General features: G+C 43.2%; 2 protein-coding genes across 2 annotated transcripts in view; one reads left to right on the top strand and one right to left on the bottom strand.

Annotated features, from left to right (window-relative positions):
- The window catches only part of LOC308291803 (acid-sensing ion channel 1-like), a gene marked incomplete at both ends in the record, with an annotated part of 330,088 nt that overhangs the window by 219,583 nt on the left and 90,084 nt on the right, over positions 1-20,421 (bottom strand). The gene's annotated exons all lie outside the window — the stretch shown is intronic.
- LOC308291258 (E3 ubiquitin-protein ligase TRIM21-like) lies at positions 15,110-16,066 on the top strand (the record flags this gene model as incomplete). The annotated part of the gene is made up of 1 exon (XM_080733237.1): positions 15,110-16,066. One exon carries the CDS (start codon positions 15,110-15,112, stop codon positions 16,064-16,066), a length of 957 nt encoding a protein of 318 aa, XP_080589363.1.

The following is a 20,421-nucleotide window of genomic DNA, read 5'->3' as shown; positions in this document are numbered from 1 at the left end:
TACCGGAAGGATTTCGGAGTGCTGGCCATTAATATTTTCTTATTGTCAGGCTGAATAATTAAATACATGCATTTCCTTTTGGCAAAAGTAGAATGTTTGCTACGTATTGACAGAAACCACCAACGTGGTAACAGCGGCTCGCTGATGCTTAATGAAGAAATGTGCACTTAATTCCTCCAGCTTGCATTTTCATTTTGTGCGAGTGCAGCTCTTTGCACTTTGGTGATTTATCTCAATCAGAGGCCATCACCATGCTGGCTTGTTTGTGGTGGGCGTTTTTGTCAAAATTCTGTTTTTGCCAAGGACATACAAATGAGTGGACAATAATTGCGACCAAAGGTCTCAGTTTAGTAGGCCTATATGAAATGGCACATCATGTCTCAGTCTGTCTGTCTGTCTGTCTGTCTGTCTGTCTGGACGTGTACACTTTTTTACGGTCTATGGGTTTGCCGCTCTGACATCATGCTCTGACTTCACTGTGATGTCAGGGGAACCACACTAACAGAATCCCTTTTATGCCCATTTATGGAGTTCCCTGATGTCATCAATATTAACTAAGCCCATATCTAACAGGACTTCATGTGGGAATGCCCATATATGGAGGCCACATCGGCCACATACCACACTAACAGAATCCATATGGCCAAGACAGATGGTCAAGACAGCCCATGTCTGTGTGGCTGGTTCTACAGACAGGGATATCCATGTATGGGCATAAAAGGGATGTTATGTATGATGTCAGATGTCATAGACGTCATAGGACTTTCACATATAACGAACAACTGAGTAAGCATGTTTGGGCTCTCACAGCATATCTCCATATACAGTACATGGATCTCCATATATGGGTACCAGGGGTATCCATATATGGGTAACCGGTCCGATATACATCACTGGCCAGATGGCCAAGACATGGCCCTTTAGGGCGAGGTCGCTTGTCGCCCTGAGGCGTCTTACCAATATATGTGTCCCAGCACGGCTGACGGCTAGTCATTGCATTTTCTTCATGTCATTTAAAAGCTGGGAATCATAGCTACAAAATGATATATTGGTTGTGGAGATTGACCCAACAGTTTTGAAGATATGGCTTATAGAATGATGCCATGCTGAAATACTACTTTTGAGATATTAAAGTTCTAAAGTTCTATTTCTAACCTGCAATGACCTGCATGATCTCTCACATTAATTAAAAAAAGTCTTATTTACATGCAGAGTTAAGCTCTGGCGTTTAAGTGAAATGTAGCCTGATATTTATGAAATGCTTTTGTGGCTTTATCACATTTTAGTGAAAAAAATAATAATAATAATAATAATTTCTGCTGTGGTCTAAAGTAGTGGCTTCCGAAATGACTGCCCCTGTGTCACACTCAGTCACATTATTACCTAACCCTAATATACAGTGTAAAACAGTGGTCAATGGACCTTTGGAGTTTGGGTTCCTTAATCCCCCCCCCGATCATTTAGCCAGGGACCCCCTGGGAAACCTCTCAAGGATGACCCCTGGGGACCCCCCCGGATCCCACTTTGTTCTAATAAGCAGTTTGAACATGGGGTTTGGATGCAGGTGGCTGGGGGTGAGACAGAGGAAGCAGTTTGAACATGTGTTTGGATGCAGGTGGCTGGGGGTGAGACAGAGGATGAAGCTAGAGAACAGAAGCACATGGAAACAGAACCCTAATGGGAATTTAGACAAACGTGGAAGAAGTCAAAGTATAAAAATAATTAACTCCTAGTGGTCTTCTGAAAAACCTGTTTCTTTGTCTGTGGTGCTCATGTTTTTAAGGACCCTTTATTTCTTTATTTATTCTTTATTTATAGTACATTGTAAGCTGTTGTAAATGTCCCTAGAATGACCCTAGAATTATGTATGTAATGTATTTGACCACCGGACCTCCATCTCAAAATATCTGAGATTTTTGGCACTCGCTGCCGTGCTATGAGCTTGTAGATCTGCTATTTCTTGATTAGCCAAAGTATAAAAAAAATAATGGTTAAAGTGGACTTAGTGAGTTTTAAACAACAGTGTTGTGGTGTTTGCTATGATTAAAGCGTCATCAGACTCTAGACTGTGGCGACGGCGGGTCCAATCACTTCCCCGTCGAACACGGAACCCTTTCTTTGTTTGTTTCTCCCTCCCTGTGGATGACTGGATGTACAACAAAAGAAAAGGACACAACAGCTCATCAGAAGGAGACAGTAGTAATCTGCAGGAGAGCTGCCTGCGTCTCCACGGACAAAACAACCCAGAAAACAGCCTCCGTCTGCAGGTGGTATCTGTGCCAGTAGACGGTCTCTGTGGAGCTCTGGTGGAACTGTTGTTGGCTTAATGCAGTCTCATTTATATTGTAAACGTCTCTATTGGAACCCTTAAAGTGTAGGCCTGTAAAACTAATTGTTGTTGTCAGGCAGAAACCTTGTAATCTACATTACCTTATTTCAACTTTTTATGTTGTTTTTGTAAATTAATTAGCCTGCCTACTTTATCGTGCAAGTACACTTTATCGTACACGTTGCATGACAACGACAATGTAATCCTGGGCGCTACACTGCCTCTGACAACCTGGGGAGAGCAACAGACTTTTACAAGAGAATCTCTAAAAGAGAATCAATCTCTAAAAGAGAATACCAGCACTCACAGAAACTGTCATTAAAGACCTTTTATGCAAATGCAATTTGTTCTGTCTGGGGAGGCCGGAATGTTCTTTCCTGCAAATTGGAGTGTTGGTAATAATTGTCTTATCAAGTTTTATGGTTGGGCTTTAGTGCCACGACAACAGGGGGAACTGGCTTCGCAGCTACGACTCACTGAAGCCCCCCTGGAACCACAAAGAATGATTGAAGCCTCAGAAGCCTGGTGGTTCAATCTGGTATTGCAGGACTTCCGCATTTGGGACGTGGTGTGCTTCTATGGCAGTGGATGGCTCAAACATTTTAGTCTCAGGTCACCCCTGTATAAATAACGTTTTTATCCACGGCTCCCCGGAATGACATTGTTACTTTATAGCACTTTATAACATATTAACGGACGGACGTAAATATAAATCTTTCCCCCTAAGATACAGAAAACCTGAGGGAATATCCGTTTTCATGAGGACATATTGAAAATAATGTGTTATACTTGGCGTTTAACCACTTGAATCCCAGCATCCCTATTCTGGGGGGAAACATTCACCAAAAATAGCTGATCTACAAGCTCACAACACGCACAATTATCGTATTTACAATCTGATCCATTTTCAGCCCATTGCCCAGAAAATGGGGACTCAACAAAAGACATGGCAAGAAAGAGACACTGGTGTCTACATATTGACAAGAAAGAGACACTGGTGTCTACATATTGACAAGACAGAGACAGAGGAGAACGTGCTACAGTCAGCTGGGGTATTAAGGCCACTGTGGCCTCAGGTCATGCCATTGGTTTGAGGGGCACAAGGCCAAACTGAGGGGCAACAGCGGCCATGGCCTTCATGGCCTCCCTGACATTCCTGCCCTGTGTACAGGGTATAAAGCTTTTCGAACAAATAGCATTATTTCTTCTCAAAATGCATTTGTAGGTAGCAGCTCTGTTTCATACTGTATGTGCAGTAGGTCTAGATGTCAATCCATGGTGTGTAGTCCTTAGGGGTGGTTGTGTTTCTAGCCTTCTTTTGTCACAACAGTTCACAAATCTTGCTGCTGTTTTTGTTGTTAGATCCAGAACCTGACCTTTCTTTTGACGTGCGTGTCCTTTGTGTTGTTGGCTCTTTACCGGTTTACAATAAAACCACACGTTGAGAAGAAACAGCTGTGAAAAATAGATTATCAGCGTCTCCAACCTTTTGGTCTGCCGTCGTTCTATTGAAGTGGAAAAGAGCACCGTATTATGCAAGGTCACACTAAATTAGTTCAGTTTGCTGAATACTGTCTAACTGCTCTCTCTACAGAGAATAATGTGGAGTTGGAAGCCCAGTGTGGATGTGTTTGGTTTGCCAGTGTACCTTCTGTCAGAGCTGCTAGTGTCCTATAGAGCAGGGGTTTTCAAAGTGGGTGACGGGGCACCCTGGGGTGCCGCGACGGCAGTCCAGGAGTGCCGCGAGATCATTTGATAATATTTGGAATCTATTTGAAAAAATATTTAGTATAATTGTAAACTAAGTACAAAGTTATTTTCAGTCAGTTCTAACCAAAATGGCTGTTATCTCAACGTTTTCCTCGCAACATAATCACTAGAATATCGTCACTGTCAGGCAGAAACCTCGTATCTCAAAGTTTCAAATGTGTACGTCTTTTGGTAAAGCAAAGCCCTGCTTCATCATACAAGACTGTCGCACAAAACTAGTGAAAACAGCAGATCACACAGCCGAGCACACTTGTGTGCTTGTAGATCTGCTGTTTTCACTAGTTTAGTACATTTTATAGATGATAAATACAAAACGAACGGTTTTGGACATACAAGGTTTCCACCCGACAACGACGATATGCTATAAATATAAGGTGCTGGGAGTGAATATTATAATGTAGGGTGCCTCGGATTAAAACAATATTTATGGGGTGCCCTGAGACAAAACAGTTTGGGAACCCCTGTCCTATAGAATGTGTCAGTGTTTTTTCTCCAAGCGAGCACATTTACTCTGGAGTGTTAAACAGCTCAGGACTAAAACCATTCGCCGCTGTTGACCAGAGCTGATGCTGTGAAAATGTGCCAGCAAACACAATAAGTACTTTTTCCCCCACTGACGAAAACTAAATAAAAACGAAGCTATAATGACTAAATATATTCAATATTTCATCAACAAATGAAAACTAGGCCAAAATGTTAGGGAGGGACTGGTGGAGAAGAGATCCAGTATACTCATTTTATGTTTGGTTGTGCTTGGGTGTTACGCTCTGAAAATAGCAGATATACAGCTATTTTCAGCATGCAACCATGTGTAAAATCAGGGCCTGCCAGGTGCACTAGAGCAGAGATACAAACTTCTGAACCAGTGGGCCACATTACAAAAATGTCAAGGGGCGCGGGCCAGTTGATAACTGGCCCTCGCGGTGCGAGGCGTCGTGTGCTTGTAAATCGGCTGTTTTCACTAGTTTAAATACATTTTTAAATGGTTTTGGACATACAAGGTTTCCATCCGACAATGACCAAATATAACTCATGTAATTGGCCCACTGGCTTGTCACTTCTTTGAGTAGCAGCAGCAGCGCTATAGAGAGAGATCTCTCTCTATAGCGCGCAATGAGGGCCTCTGCAACTCTTTTTCCCGGGCTGAATCAGGGGCCCAGCATGTCCCTGGTCTGTGTGGTCGTCAACCATGTTGTTTCATGGACGATAAATCCACCGCCTGGTCGTCAACGTTGTTATTTCATAATCAATAAATCCATGCACAGAGAGAGAGGGAGAGAGAGAGAGAGAGAGAACTCATTATGCCTCTCTCTCAATCACTTTGCTTTATCTCTCAATCATCCTCGCTCGCCCTCAGAGCCTCTAAATCAGTGTGTGGTCACTCAGTGCCAGTGCTGCCCCGCGCCCACGCACTGCCCTGGAAAGGTGGCACCATGCCAGGCAGCCAGACATGTGCTGCTGCTGCTGCTGCCTGGGAGAAGAGCTTTTAAAACATCGTCGTTATCAGGGTGGAAACCTTGTATGTCCAAAACCTGCCCTTGTTTAGTTAGCGACTTAAAGCTGTACTGTGGAAGCTGCTCAACTAGTGGTCAGTAGCAGTATTGCTTTTTTCGGCCGTTTTTCGCCCGGATTCGCCACGACCACCTCCGCCTCGCCGATACGCGTCCGTAGAGCCGTCTCCCGTCATTTTTAGACCAGGATTGAGGGAGTAGCAGGCAAGATTCCTTCACCAATGTAAACACAGTTGCTGAGGGAAGCTACTTCCTGAAGAGACCGGTGGTGTATGATCTGCGCTGTGATTGGCCAGTAGTGTATCATGTGGGAGATGACATCATTTTGCCGGGGAATACAGCCCCTGTCAAGGCTATGTAGAAAACATATAAAGAAAAGGCTTTGGGGGCTGAAATTAACGGAGTGGGTGTTCTAAAACTTTAGCGATTTAATAGTTAGGACAATTTTAAGATTTGTTTTATTAAAAAAGTTACATAGTATAACTTTAAAGTAGTGAAAATAGCTGATCTACAAGCACACAAGTTACAACGCCTGGCATGTGCTTGTAGATCGGCTATTTTCACTACTTTTGTGAGACGCTTTTGTGTGATGAAGTATGGCCTTCATTTAGGGGAAAAAGCAGACACATTTGAAACTTGGAGATACGAGGATTCTGCCTGACAGTGAGGCGATTTACTACAAGTAAGAGTAAAAGGCTTGTATTCCAAATTGTACTTGAGTAAAAGTACAAAAGTGTTGGCGTCAAAATATACCTACAGTACCTGAGTAATCATTCGCCTTTTCTTGAAAATAGCCGTGCCACTATATATATAATAGACTATAGCTTGTGAGCTTGTAGATCTTCGAATGAAAAATCCGCTCAGCTTCAGTGGTTTTGTAATAACAATCTGAATCTACAAAGTAACTAAAACTGTCAAATACTTGTAGTGGAGTAAAGACAACAAGATTGTCTGCTGATTCAAGCTATAATATGTCAATGTTTTGCTATTGCACTACTATTGTATCCTATTCCCTATGGGGGGGTTTTGCTATTGCACTACTATTGTATCCTATTCCCTATGGGGGGGTTTTGCTATTGCACTACTATTGTATCCTATTCCCTATGGGGGGGGGTTTTGCTGGAAGGTCCCTGATTGAATGCTTGTACATCATTCAGGGAACATCTCCGAGCGTGGAGCCCTTTAACGGCAAATCTAACTGTATTCCATTTGTTGCAATAAATCAGGGGTGCTCACACTTTTTTGACGCAAGATCAACTTTTAAAATGACTAGCTCAACATGATCTACGCATCCACAATGTTTAGCTGAGGGCCTGGGGGGGGGGGGGGGGGGGGGGGAGCTTTGGAATAACAGCACTGGCGTTACATTTTAGACAAACACACTTAAGGCATGTTTTCACTACAGTTCCGGAATTTTTCCTGCAAAATAATTAGCATAATCATTTTCAACTTGCCGGGAGTTTTGTTTTTTGGGTGTTTTCACATGAGCAAAAATGCTGGCATCGCCATAAAATACATCGTTTTCACTACTAAACCGTCACGGAATGAAAATCCGTGTTGCCAGACTTTGCGAGAGAAATAAGCAACCAGGTGTACGAAAATAAGCCCCAAAAAGTGATATTATCTAGGCCACAAAAGCAATTTAAAACTATAAGCATCGCCACATCAGCTACTTGACAATTACCGATCTAAAAGATCACAACAAATAAAAAGCAGCCAGAAACGATCAATACATACAAGCAACTTTACGGAAATCAAGACCATAGTCGCTTATAATTAGCAAACATGGCAACCAGTGCTTAACACACCGTCTGCGTCTGGACGCTTGATCGCTTGCTAAAGCAGCAGCGAGTCACGTCTGTTCGTCTCTCCTTTTCTCTCTCACCAATGGATTTAACAAGTTACGCTCTTTGAGTTGGTAGCTTCCAACTTTCATCACAGCATAGGCCAAATGAGCGCATTGTGTCTCACTCAGACAAAAAATAGGCTATAGCACCGTAAAAAAAGTTGGTAAAGATTCCAGCTTTTATCACATTACGAGCGCATCGCGCTCCTGTCTCCAGAGCGGACTTGTATCAAAACCCACACAGCTTAATTACAAATAGGCTATAGAATAATTTTGAACCATGCATTGATCTAGCATTAAGCTTGCATTTCTCGAGTCTGTCTTCTGTGTTTGGCTGGCTTACATAACATTCGAATGCAATATGGATTCTGAAGCTTTCAATCCCAATTACAATGCTTTAACTGTTAATATTGGCTCCTTGCGTGCACCTGCTTGTCCGAAAAAAGTAAAAATCACGGTATGCCGTTTTCACTGTGGGGATATTTCTATTCTGCCGGGACTTTAGGCAAAAATTACTAGGTATTTTCCCGTCACGTTTGGGACACCAAAACTCACGGAAGACAAAATAAGTGGCCTTTTTCACATGGCGTGAATTTCAAAATTGCCGTCATTTTGGAAAAAACTTCCAGAAGTTTGACTCAGTGAAAACGGGGCTTTACTGTAAGGGGGAAATACTGGGGGAAATGGCTTCATCCCATTCTGTAAGGAAGTGGTAGGTTTTGGGGTTCTTTGTAATGCTACTGACTCTTGAACATAGTTTGTCTACTTTAGAAGCCATGAAGGGAGCTGACAGGCCCTTCTTGATGTCATATTTACATATTCTTTTTATATTTTAATTATATGTTTTTAGAGGCATGTCATGTGGTCTACCTGCACACCCTTGGTGATCTACTGGTAGATCACCATCTACATTTTGGGCACTCCTGCAATAAATGGTTAAATCTACTTTGACGTGAGTGTTCCTGACTACATTTAGAGAAGTACCCTATACTAGGGTAATAACGAGAAAGTCCACAAGTCGACTCAGTCAACTTCATTACACAAGTCGACTCCCACAAGAGAAAGTCGAAGTTGAAAAAATGTTTATACTTTCTATTGTGAAAATAGCAGATCTACATGCTCACAACGCCTCGCGGTGCGAGGCGTTGTGAGCATGTAGATCTGCTATTTTCACAATTTCTGCCTCTATATATTTGACAATTTGGACAATGTTTAATTTGTCATTTTAGAGGTATTAAAAAGTCCTTAAATTGGCACTTTAGAAATGTGAAGATGCCCTCTATAGGTTGGTTTGTTTACAGTTGAGTGAGAATTAGAAAACAATGTTGCACATTAACTTAATCATCTGGGGACCCCCCCACAATAATTGATGACGTGATGTGATGACGTCATCAAACGATAAAGTCGACTTCAACTCTACTTTTTACTGAGTCGAGTCGACTTGCAAAAATCACAAGTCGTTAATGCCCTGGCACCCTACTGTTTCCACCCCAGCAGCCAGCCAGGCAGCTCTGTATTAACACCAGTTAAGTGATCATCATCATCATGCTTAGCTCTTCCTTCCACATCTGAGTCAATATGAAGAGAAGACAAACGACCGGGAGCTTAAATCAACAGGACAGGAGAGGAGGGAGGTCAATAGTGCCTTCACAGTAAAAGCTGTGGAAATAACACAGAGGCTGCAGATAGTCTGTCATCTACTCTGAGCCACCCCACTCTTAACTGGTGAGTAGCGGTGAGGCGAGTCTAATAGGGAAGGTTAAGCATTGGCTCTGGGGCATATGCAAAGTAGAACCGAGGGGATCTGCATCGCTTCCTCGTGCGTCACACAGACGCCAATAAAGCTCTGTTGAATTGAATTGATAAGTCCCGGAAAAGACACGATGTGTCAAATATCGACACAGTGTGTAAAATATTAAAGTCAGTGTAGAAGTAAAATGTAATTAAGAATAACTGAAGGACATTGCTTCTGTTTCTCTTGTGCCCGTTGGGTCTCAAAGTGGGGTTCGCAGACCCCCAGGGGTCCTTGAGGGAGTTCCAGGGGGTCCCCAGCTCCGAATAAACATTGATTTTACAATAAGAGATAGAAATGCCATTAAATTGGGGTACGTAGTCTTATGCGAGTCAATTTGGGGGTCCTTGACATGACAAAGTTTGAGACCGGCTGTATTAGCCCATCTAGACCTGGAAAGCATGGTGTCACTTTAGATTTGAACCACGTTTGTTTCATACTTTAACTATTCAAAAATAGTAGATCTACAAGCTCATAGGTGCCGCGCTTTGAGCTTTTACAAGTAGATCTGCTATTTTCGAAAGATCGTGAAAATGATGCAAATCTTATATTTTGAAAGGGAGGGTGCTCATGTGCGTCTGGCTGTGACACCCTTTCTACTTTATTTTCCTTTCGAGTTGTTTTTTCTTCGCACTGACTTTTTTGACACTGCACTACTGGTCGTGTAAGTAGTTGTGGGTATTTGAAGCGGTGAAAGCCGCTTCCAATGAGAGGCTTTGTGTGTCCCACGACCATATATGGTCATTTCAGTCCAGAATGAACAGGTTTTTTCAAAAACAAAATGTGTGTTTCATGTCCATATATGGTCATCCCAGTCCAGAATGAACAGGTTTTATCAAAAACAAAATGTCTGTCACCTCATGTCCATATATGGTAATTCCAGTCCAGAAGGAACAGGTTTTATCTGTCCCGTACGTCCAGAATATGTGTGTAGTGTCCGTCCCGGTCTGATGATTGGATACTTTGAGGATTTGTCAAGCTTCACAATTCGGCCCTCCAGATAAAATCATTCATTCATTCAGAATATAAAGAATGTACAGATCACAGAGTTCATAACTCTAGAACACATAGAATAAAAGTTCACCGCTTCACTTCGAACCGAGGTTTGATTTTTTTGCTTGTGTTTGACATGACAGTGAGATACTATGTCAGTGGTTCTCAAACCTTTTCATGTGAAGGACCCCCAAACTGATATTTATTTGGCCACGGACCCCCATCTTGTGCTTTTGAACAGGGTGACCTGATTAAAGTGCAAGCTATGCAGAAAGAGATAAAACGCATAGCTACTGAATGTAAACACAACTACAAACTTAAGATTGAAAAACAAATGAAGGATTCCAATGTAAGACAAGCATGGAAGGGGCTGTACACAATGGTTGGAATAAAGGAAAAGAAAGATGTCATTAACACTAGTGATGATCAGTCTTTTGCCAATGAATTAAATACCTTTTATGGCAGATTTGATACCTCTGATTTTTCAACCGAACGTAATTTGTTAAAGGACCAATTTGGCAGTGGTCAATCACTTATTATAACAGAGGAGGAGGTGTGTAGAACACTCAAAGGAATTAACCCACGCAAAGCACCGGGTCCCGATGGGATAAGGGGTTATGTGCTCAAGGAGTGTAGGGAACAGCTCAGCCCTGTACTGAGACACATGTTCCAGTTATCTATAGATACACATTATATTCCAAAAGCATGGAAGACCTCGCTCATAGTCCCAGTGCCGAAAATGTCCAATCCCAAAGTCCTTAATGACTATCGGCCTATTGCCTTGACATCACTAATTATGAAATCTTTGGAGCGCATTGTTTTAAATAACCTTCTTAGTAATGTGCAACATGAAATGGACCCGTTACAGTTTGCATATAGAAAGGGGAGGGGTACTGATGACGCTCTTCTTGTGATGCTTAATAAGACCTACTGTCACCTAGATAAACCTGAAAAGAAACGATATGCTCGTGTACTCTTTGTAGACTTCTCGTCGGCATTTAACACTATGAGACCTCACATACTGATGAGGAAACTGTATGATATGGGTGTTAACACCAATATCATCAGATGGGTGGAGTCCTTCCTGACTGATCGGGTACAACATGTCAGGGTGAATAAAGCAATATCTCTCCCTATTAGCCTTATTCACGGCCCGCCCACCTACTTCCGTTTCTCAGTTTTCCCCGGGTGCTGACTTCAATTTAGAAGGGGAAACTATACTGGACTTAAAGCCAACAAATCATTATTTCTAACAGTAAAGTAAATTATAGTGCTTTGTGCCGTTTAGTATCTTGTGTTCTTGATCATGCTAGCCGTATTTTATACTTTACTATTCGGAAATTGCATTAAATTTGCGATTTCTGTGCTAACTCCATAGGCTATGGTAGGATTTACCCCTTCAAAACGGGACTTCAGCACCCGGGGGATGCTGAGTGGGCGGGTCGTGAATAGGGCTAATTACGACCAACACGGGGGCCCCGCAAGGGAGCGTGATTTCACCGGTATTGTTCACTCTGTACACAAGCGACTGTAGGAGCGACTCTGATAACACCTGTATTGTTAAATTTGCCGACGACACAGCCATTGTTGGTTTGATCGAGGATGACGAGATAGGCTATCGAAGAACAGTGGACGAGTTTTCTGGTTGGTGTAAGAATAATTTCCTTCAGTTGAATATTAAAAAAACTAAGGAGGTTATATTTGATTTCCGGACCAGTTGTGATGCTGCACACCAGAAAATAGTCATTGATGGGGATGAGGTCGAGACTGTTGATGAATATAAGTACTTGGGTACAACGATTGATTCAAAGCTGACATGGAATTCGAACACCGATGCCATCTATAAGAAAGGCCAGCAGAGGCTGCATTTTATGCGCAGACTGAGAAAGTATAATGTGGATAAGAGTTTAATGTTACTTTTCCATCGCTCCTTTGTGGAAAGTGCATTAACGTTTTGTTTTATTGCCTGGTATGGCTCCTTATCGTTGGTCAACAAGAACAGGCTCCATAAAATCATAAATGTATCCAGCAAGATAGCTGGGGTACGGCTGGAGAGTATGACCTCTATGTATGAGACCCGTGTGCTCAGGAAGGGCAAAGCCATTTCTAGGGATAGAACACACCCATTATACAGTCAATATGACCTTATGCACTCAGGACGACGGTACACAGTACCTGCGTTGAAGGCGAGGGCCTCTAGGACATTTGTCCCCACTAGTATAGGGCTTCTGAACAAACAAGCCCCAGCTCAGTTCCGTGCATAAGGTGTTATGACTGGTAGCCTGTTTTGTATCATGTTGTTAGTGAACTGTGAGTTTGTCTTGTTATTCATGTATTGTGGTGTGTACCATGTTGTCAGTGAATTATGAGTTTTGTCTTGTCATTCATGTATCGTGTATTATGTGTTGTGATTTTGTGTCCTGATGACTGCTTGGTGCAAAAAGAATTTCCGCAAGGACAAATAAAGCATCTATCTATCTATCTATCTCAAAATATTTAGTTCCAGGGACCACCCAGAAGCAAAATTTGAGTTACAAACGTTCGCTTTGAAAATACATAATAAATTAAAAAATCACACCCGTGTGAAGTGGAGCTGTGTGTGTGTGTGTGTGTGTGTGTGTGTGTGTGTGTGTGTGTGTGTGTGTGTGTGTGTGTGTGTGTGTGTGTGTGTGTGTGTGTGTGTGTGGATCATGTGTACCGATTTTTGTGACATTTGAAGAAAATATGTAGGAAAAGGAGCAAAAAGTGTGTTTTGGAGAAAATTCAAGATGGCGGAAAATCTATCATGGCGCAAATGGGCGTGGCCTATATGGGGAGATGCGTCATGACCCAAGGAATCCAGGGAAAAAATATTATGGCGTTATGGCGCCACCATGCGGCCAAATGACACAATTATTTTTTATTTAATCCTTGAAATCATTATGAACCTCCTCTCCAAGTCTTGAAACTCTAGCCCCTATGGTTTGCGAGAGACAAATAATTGAATGTGAGTTTTTGCGATTCCCATTATAAGTCAATGGGGAAAATTAATTCACTAATAAATTAATATCAATTAAACTATAGAACCTTTCTCTTAGAAAAGTAATAGCCCACGATTCCCGAGTAAGCCGTTCGATTTGACATATGGCGCGAGTGTGTGGTGGCAAAACTGTGGGACTAGTGGCGTGCCGAAGTTTAGGAAGTTCAGGCTACATACAGACACACACACAGACAGACAGACAGACACACAGACAGACAGACCCACACGGCCACGTATAGGGAGCCTGTGCTTCACACAGCTCCAAAAATCACACCCGTGTGAAGTGGAGCTGTGTGTGTGTGTGTGTGTGTGTGTGTGTGTGTGTGTGTGTGTGTGTGTGTGTGTGTGTGTGTGTGCGTGTGTGTGTGTGTGTGTGTGTGTAGATCATGTGTACCGATTTTTGTGACATTTGAAGAAAATATGTAGGAAAAGGAGCAAAAAGTGTGTTTTGGAGAAAATTCAAGATGGCGGAAAATCTATCCTGGCGCAAATGGGCGTGGCCTATATGGGGAGATGCGCCTTGACCCAAGGAATCCAGGGAAAAAAGAATTTTAATTTTCCGATCTACGGTTCAAGAGTTACGGGGCAAAACGTAAAGTGGGCCGTTATAGCGCCACCATGAGGCCGAGTGATGTAATTATTTTTTGATTCATTCTTAAAATCATTATCAATCTCCTCTCCGAGGTTTGAAACTGTAGCTCCTATGGTTTACGAGAGAAAAATACTTGAAAGTGATTTCTTGCATTGTCCCATTATAAGTCAATGGGGACAATTAAGCGTCGTTTTTTGCCGATTACGTCGGCATGGTAAGGCGGATCGGAACGAAAGGTAATAGAACACCATTCCCGGCCGAGCCGCACATTTTGATGTATATATTGCGCGAGTGGCGTAAATGGTGCGGCACTAGTTACGCGCCGAAGTCAGGCTACATACACACAGACAGACACACAGACAGACACACACACAGACCCACACAGCCACGTATAGGGAGCTGCACACAGCTCCAAAAATATATAGAAAATAATATATTCAAAGATTTGCACACAATTTCACGACTTTTTCAAAAATAGCGCTGTGAACTTGTATATCTGCTATTTTTCACTGGTTAAAGCATTCAATAATTCTAGGCCTAAATGGGTTTGGAATATGTTTTTACTAAATAGGTTTACGTCATAGTTTTAGTCGACAAAATCAACACTGTGTGGAACTCCATATTTGTAAGACTGACATCATATTTGATGACGTGGTGATTTTGATCAGCTTGACTTATAGACTGATACTACAGAGTGGTGGGCTTTAGTCTTACTGAAGAGGATACCAGGAGAGGATTGTAAACACAATACCACAGTATCATCGTATCATAAACATCCCAGAAGTGGTTGAAGGTCACACCAGCGCCACTACCGATACTGTAAAACTGCCAGTTAAACACGTTTCATTTTCAAGTGTTTCACATTTTCACGTTCGTTCTCAGCGTGTAGAAATGTGGTCTTCCAACAGTCTCCTGTCTGAAGAGAACTTCCTGTGTTCCATCTGTCTGGACGTGTTCACAGATCCAATCACCACTCCATGTGGACACAACTACTGCAGAACCTGCATCACACATTACTGGGACTCTAAGGGTGTGTGTGAGTGTCCGCTCTGTAAGGAAACCTTCAGTAAGGGACAGACATTCTCTGTCAATAGAGTTGTGTCTGAGATGGCCGATCAGTGCAGGAGGCAGAGGTTGAAAGAGGAATCTGAACGAAAGACAGAGGCTGAAGTTCAGCAGATGATCCAGGAGAGACAAGTGAAGATCCAGGAGGTCAAACACTCAGTGGAGCTCAGCAGGAAAGATGCAGACAGAGTGATGGCAGAGAGCGGGCAGGTCTTCACTGCTCTGATCAGCTGTATTGAGAGAAGCCAGGCTGAGGTTATTGGTGTGATTGAAGAGAAGCAGAAAACAACAGAGAAACAGGCTGAAGGCTTCATCAAAGAGCTGCAACAGGAAATCACTCAGTTAGAGAAGAGAAGCTCTGAGCTGAAGCAGCTCTCACACACTGAAGACCACCTCCACCTCCTCCAGAACTTCACATCCATCAACACCCCTCCACCCACCAAGGACTGGACAAAGGTCAAAGTCCACCAGCCTTCATATGTGGGGACTGTGAGGACAGCTGTGGCTCAGGTGGAGAAGACACTCAGTCAAGAGATGGAGAAGCTGTGTGATGAAGCTGATCTGAGGAGGATGCAGACGTATTCAGTGGATGTGACTCTGGACCCTGATACAGCACACTGTAAACTCATCCTGTCTGAGGATGGAAAACAAGTGAGTCATGGACATTTCTGGTTGTTGTTTTCTGGAAGATTCTGGAAGAATCTCCCAGAAAACAACAAGAGATTCTCTAAATATGTCTGTGTCTCAGGAAAACAAAACATCTCCTCTGGAAGGTTTTACTATGAGGTTCAGGTTAAAGGAAAGTCTGATTGGAATCTAGGAGTTGCCAGAGAGTCCATCAACAGGAAGGAATTCTTTCTGGGACCTAACGATGGTTTCTGGACTATAAGGAGGGTTGGAAATGAGTACTGGGCTCACACTGACCCTTCTGTCCGCCTCCCTGTAAGAGAGGAGGTCCAGACAGTGGGAGTGTTTGTGGATTATGAGGAGGGTCTGCTCTCCTTTTATGATGTGGAGGCCAGAGTTCATCTCTACTCTTTCACTGGCTGCTCCTTCACTGAGAAACTCTATCCATTCTTCTGTCCTGGTCTTAATGATGGTGGTACAAACTCTGCTCCTCTGATCATCTCTCCTGTCGACATGGACTGATCTCAGGGGAGATGATGGAAACATGTCTCCTCCGAATTCAAAAAGAAGACATGAAGTTTGTCCCCTCCAGTAAATGAATTTAAAAACTATTTCGTAATTTAAAATATATATCCTTCTATATTAAAATGGCCTTGTGGACGGACGGTGGATGTCACAAACATAACATGCCCATATACGTACGGGGACCATATACACCTTGAGTTTCAGGCAGCGCACAAACGTGCTGATTTGATTAGCTGAGGTTCGCGTGACGTAGTTCTCTTATCAACGCTACCACACGTCTAGGTGTTCAGGCCGCGAGGGTCTGTGGTCGGCGCTGGGTGGTGGACCTCACAAACCTAACATGTCCATATATGCCTTCATGACTAGTATTAAAAATGTATTGTCGGGGCGTCCGCTGGCCTAGTGGTCAAGGGTTAGGGTTAGGGTAACCACATACAGTACTAGGATACCACATACTAGGCTATGATGCCTGCTGGCGTCGCCGGTTCGATTCCCGATCTGGACTACCTTTGCCGCATGTCATTCCCCATCTCTCTCCCCATTTCCTGTCAGTCTACTATCCTATCAAATAAAGGCATAAAAAGCCCCAAAACAAATCTTAAAAAATTTAAAAATAAATAAATTATGTATTGTATTTTTAATGTCAAATGTATTTGTATTTAAGTTCATAAAGTATAATTAAAAACGAATTTGGAAAAAAATGGAAAAAGGATTCCAAGTACAAAATAGCAAAAAGAATTTCAGGATTAATAATAATTAATATGTATAATATAATAATAAAATAATTGCAAAAATAGCAGATCTACAAGATCAAAACGTGTTGCAGAAGTCCTGGGAAGACTTTTTATCTGTTCGCGGATGAGAGTCAAAGTATTTTCAACTCTGACACCGTCGATTTGTGTGCACCTGTCAATTTGTTTTTCTGAGCGGTGCAAACCGCTCCTATACGTGGCTGTGCGTATGTCTGTAGCCTTTTTCCTCAGCGTTTTGCCGTAGCAAAATGTGTGTACGTAGCATCATGTTTGTCTAGTGATGTCATATGTCGTATGTCGGGGCGGCATAGCTCAGGGGTAGAGAAACTGGTATTAGAGCACGAAGGGTATAAATCCCGAAGGGTTCCCAGTTCGAATCCGGGCTCCCCCTGAGTTAATGTCGAAGGGTCCTTGGGCAAGACTCTGAACCCCTAATTGCCTCCGGTGAGTAGGTTGGTGCCTTGCATGGCTTCCTCCGCCACCGGTGTATGAATGTGTGTGTGAATGGGTGAATGTAATGCACAATCTATGTAAAGCGCTTTGGATTAAAAGCGCTATATAAATGCACCATTTACCATTTATGTCTGTAGCCTTTTTTCCTCAGCGTTTTGCCATAGCAAAACGTGTGTGTGTGTGTAGCATAGCCTGTACATCCTAGACTCAAATCCTAGTCTGAAGTCACTGCTCACTTCACATTGGGTGTGATTTTTCTTCTTTCTTCTTTGGTATGACCTGGAGTAAAAGTACAATACTTGCCTTCAAAGTTTGGTGGAGTCGAAGTGAAAGTAATGAAAATTGGAAATACTCACGTAAAGTAAAACATACATCAAAATTGTAAATTAAGTACAGAACTAAAACCACTGCGTACATCAGCCTCTAACAAGGTGGAAAAGCAAACAGCCCATCAGTCAGTCAGTCAGTCAGTCAGTCAGTCAGTCAGTCAGTCAGTCAGTCAGTCAGTCATCCTGTGTACATACTGTTAGCGACATGGAAAAGCCTGTGTAGGCTACTGTACGCGAGTTTAGAAACTCTAGGCTTGCTAAGGGAAGGAGCGCTCGTTTTCACCAGCGTCGGCAGGTTAGCTACTCACCAGCGTCGGCAGGTTAGCATTTCACCAGGTTAGCATTGACCCGCGTTAATTTAGCTGAGGTTAAGGTTAGGGTTAGGGTTAGGGTTAGAGTTAGAGTTAGAGTTAAGGTTAGGGTTAGGGTTAGGGTTAGGGTTAAGGTTAGGGTTAGGGTTAGGGTTAGAGTTAGAGTTAAGGATAGGTTTAGGTTTTGGTGCACCTCTGCCGCGGTCCAAGTGACTACAATGGAGCGCTCCCTACCTCCGGTTCAGCCAATCACAAGCTTCAAAAATGAGTGCGGGCGTGGTTTTCCCTTAGCAAGCCTAGAGTTTCTAAACTTGCGTACTGTACTGTACTGTACTGTACTGTACTGTACTGTACTGTACTGTACTGTACTGTTAGCGACATGGAAAAGCCCAGTGTGCTGTACTTAGCGATGTGTACCCGCTGGTCAAACAGTATGCTGACAATAATGTCAAAGGCTAATAGACGTACAGTATTATGACGCCTGGATGCACAATGAACCAATGAACAGGCATGGATGACAGCTGGGAAGCACACGCAGCAGTAGCTGCCAAGTGGAGGCAGTCAGTAGGCTCTCTACTCGTCAGAGACTTATTAGAACGGGTATATCATTATTTTATGCTTTAACTATCGAAAAATAGCAGATATACAAGCTCGCAGCGCGGCACCGAGTGCCGCGCTGCGAGCTTGTAGATCTGCTATTTTTGAAAAATCGTGATGATTAGAATGTTGACCCGATTCTATAAGTGTCTATTGAAAAGGTTTTTTGAAAAAAACCTATGTTTCTATGTCAGCAATCTGGCCAGCCATCGTCAAAGAAAAGGTCCCTTTCACTTAACTGGAGCTCATTTAGTCTGTTCTTGAGAGACTACTATGTCAGTGGTTCTCAAACCTTTTCATGTGAAGGACCCCCAAAATGATATTTATTTGGCCACGGACTTCCAGGGACCACTCCAGAAGCAAAATTTGAGTTACAAACGTTTGCTTTGAAAATACATAATATTCAAAGATTTGCACGCATTTTCACGACTTTTTCAAAAATAGCAGATCTACAAGCTTACAGCGCAAAATAGCAGATCTACAAGCTTACAGCGCGGCACTCGGTGCCGCGCTGTAAGCTTGTATATCTACTATTTTTCACTGGTTAAAGCATTCAATAATTCTAGGCCGAAATGGGTTAAGAAACGAGCTCTGTGATTCAACACCTCCACGGAGCACCTCTACTCTGAGGCTGAGCCCAACTCACCTCACAAGCAAACAAACTATTCTGAGAAATTCCACGCATAAAGACAAAAACAACACCCAATGTGAAGTGAGCGGTGGTCGTGCTTGCATAACGTCTTCAGATTAGGATTTGAGTCTAGGATGTACACAGGCTATGCTACACACACACGTTTTGCTATGGCAAAACGCTGAGGAAAAAGGCTACAGACACACGATGATGACATCACTAGATAAACATGATGCTATGGGGGAAAAAGGGTCACTCCTTGCTGTGACATTAGCGAGTTTAAGCTAGATGGTTTTCAATACGGCAACGCCAGGCGGACTACGGCTGCTATGACGTAATCGCCGTAGCGATCAAAATGGTTAAGCAAAGCCTCGGCGGCGACGGGTTCCCACCCCTTTCACTGAACGCTTTGGTTCCCATGGCGACGCGTACACACAGCGGACGGAGTAGGCGCTACGTGGGAAGGGACCTTCTGCCGTAGTAGAGGCGGCCGCGGCGACGGCAGGTTGATCTACCGAGCGCGGATTATTTCCGATTACCGTTGTCATCCGCCGTTGCCGTAGCGAGCTTAAACTCGCTAATATTTCACACCCTGCTGTGAGCAATGTGCTGAGACTGCATGCACACACACACACACACACACACACACACACACACACACACACACACACACGCGCGCATGCACACGCGCATGCACACACACACACACACACGAACACACACACGCGCATGCACACGCGCATGCACGCACACAACATTCATTCTCTTCCCACTAGTCTGGGATCACTTCACTTTACGGGGTTTGATCCGGTTGGGAGCGGAAACCACTTTACGTCATGTTGTAGTCCTAGACGGACTACACTTTGGCCGGAACTATCAACCGGATTCAGTTTTAACCCAAAATATTCCCCTACACCCAAGGACATAGTTTTAGGGCCTACCTAATAAACACCTTGATGCGGAGTAGTTTTGCTTTCGAAAAATTTGTTTGGTATGTGCATCTTTTAGTCCAACTCGTAGCGACTGGCAAGACTACACTAGGCTTCTCGAGCATTTTAATAGTGATTGGGGAAACAAACGAGGGGAACCAAATCAAAGCGACGCCGCTTCTTCTAGTGGTTTCCGCGCTTTAGGCGGAAACCAAACGGTCTGTTGTGAACGAACACCAGGCTTTCTCCCTAGAAAGACTGGTGGGCGAGGTTACTTCCCACAGACACAGTAAGCACATCAGACAGACTCAGAGCAGAGCTAACGTCACTATATTACCTGAGCAACGTGA

This window comes from Nannobrachium achirus (assembly GCF_963921795.1).
Source record: "Nannobrachium achirus genome assembly, chromosome: 9".
In the NCBI taxonomy this organism is placed as follows: domain Eukaryota; kingdom Metazoa; phylum Chordata; class Actinopteri; order Myctophiformes; family Myctophidae; genus Nannobrachium; species Nannobrachium achirus.
This window is presented reverse-complemented; position numbering and strand designations above follow the sequence as displayed.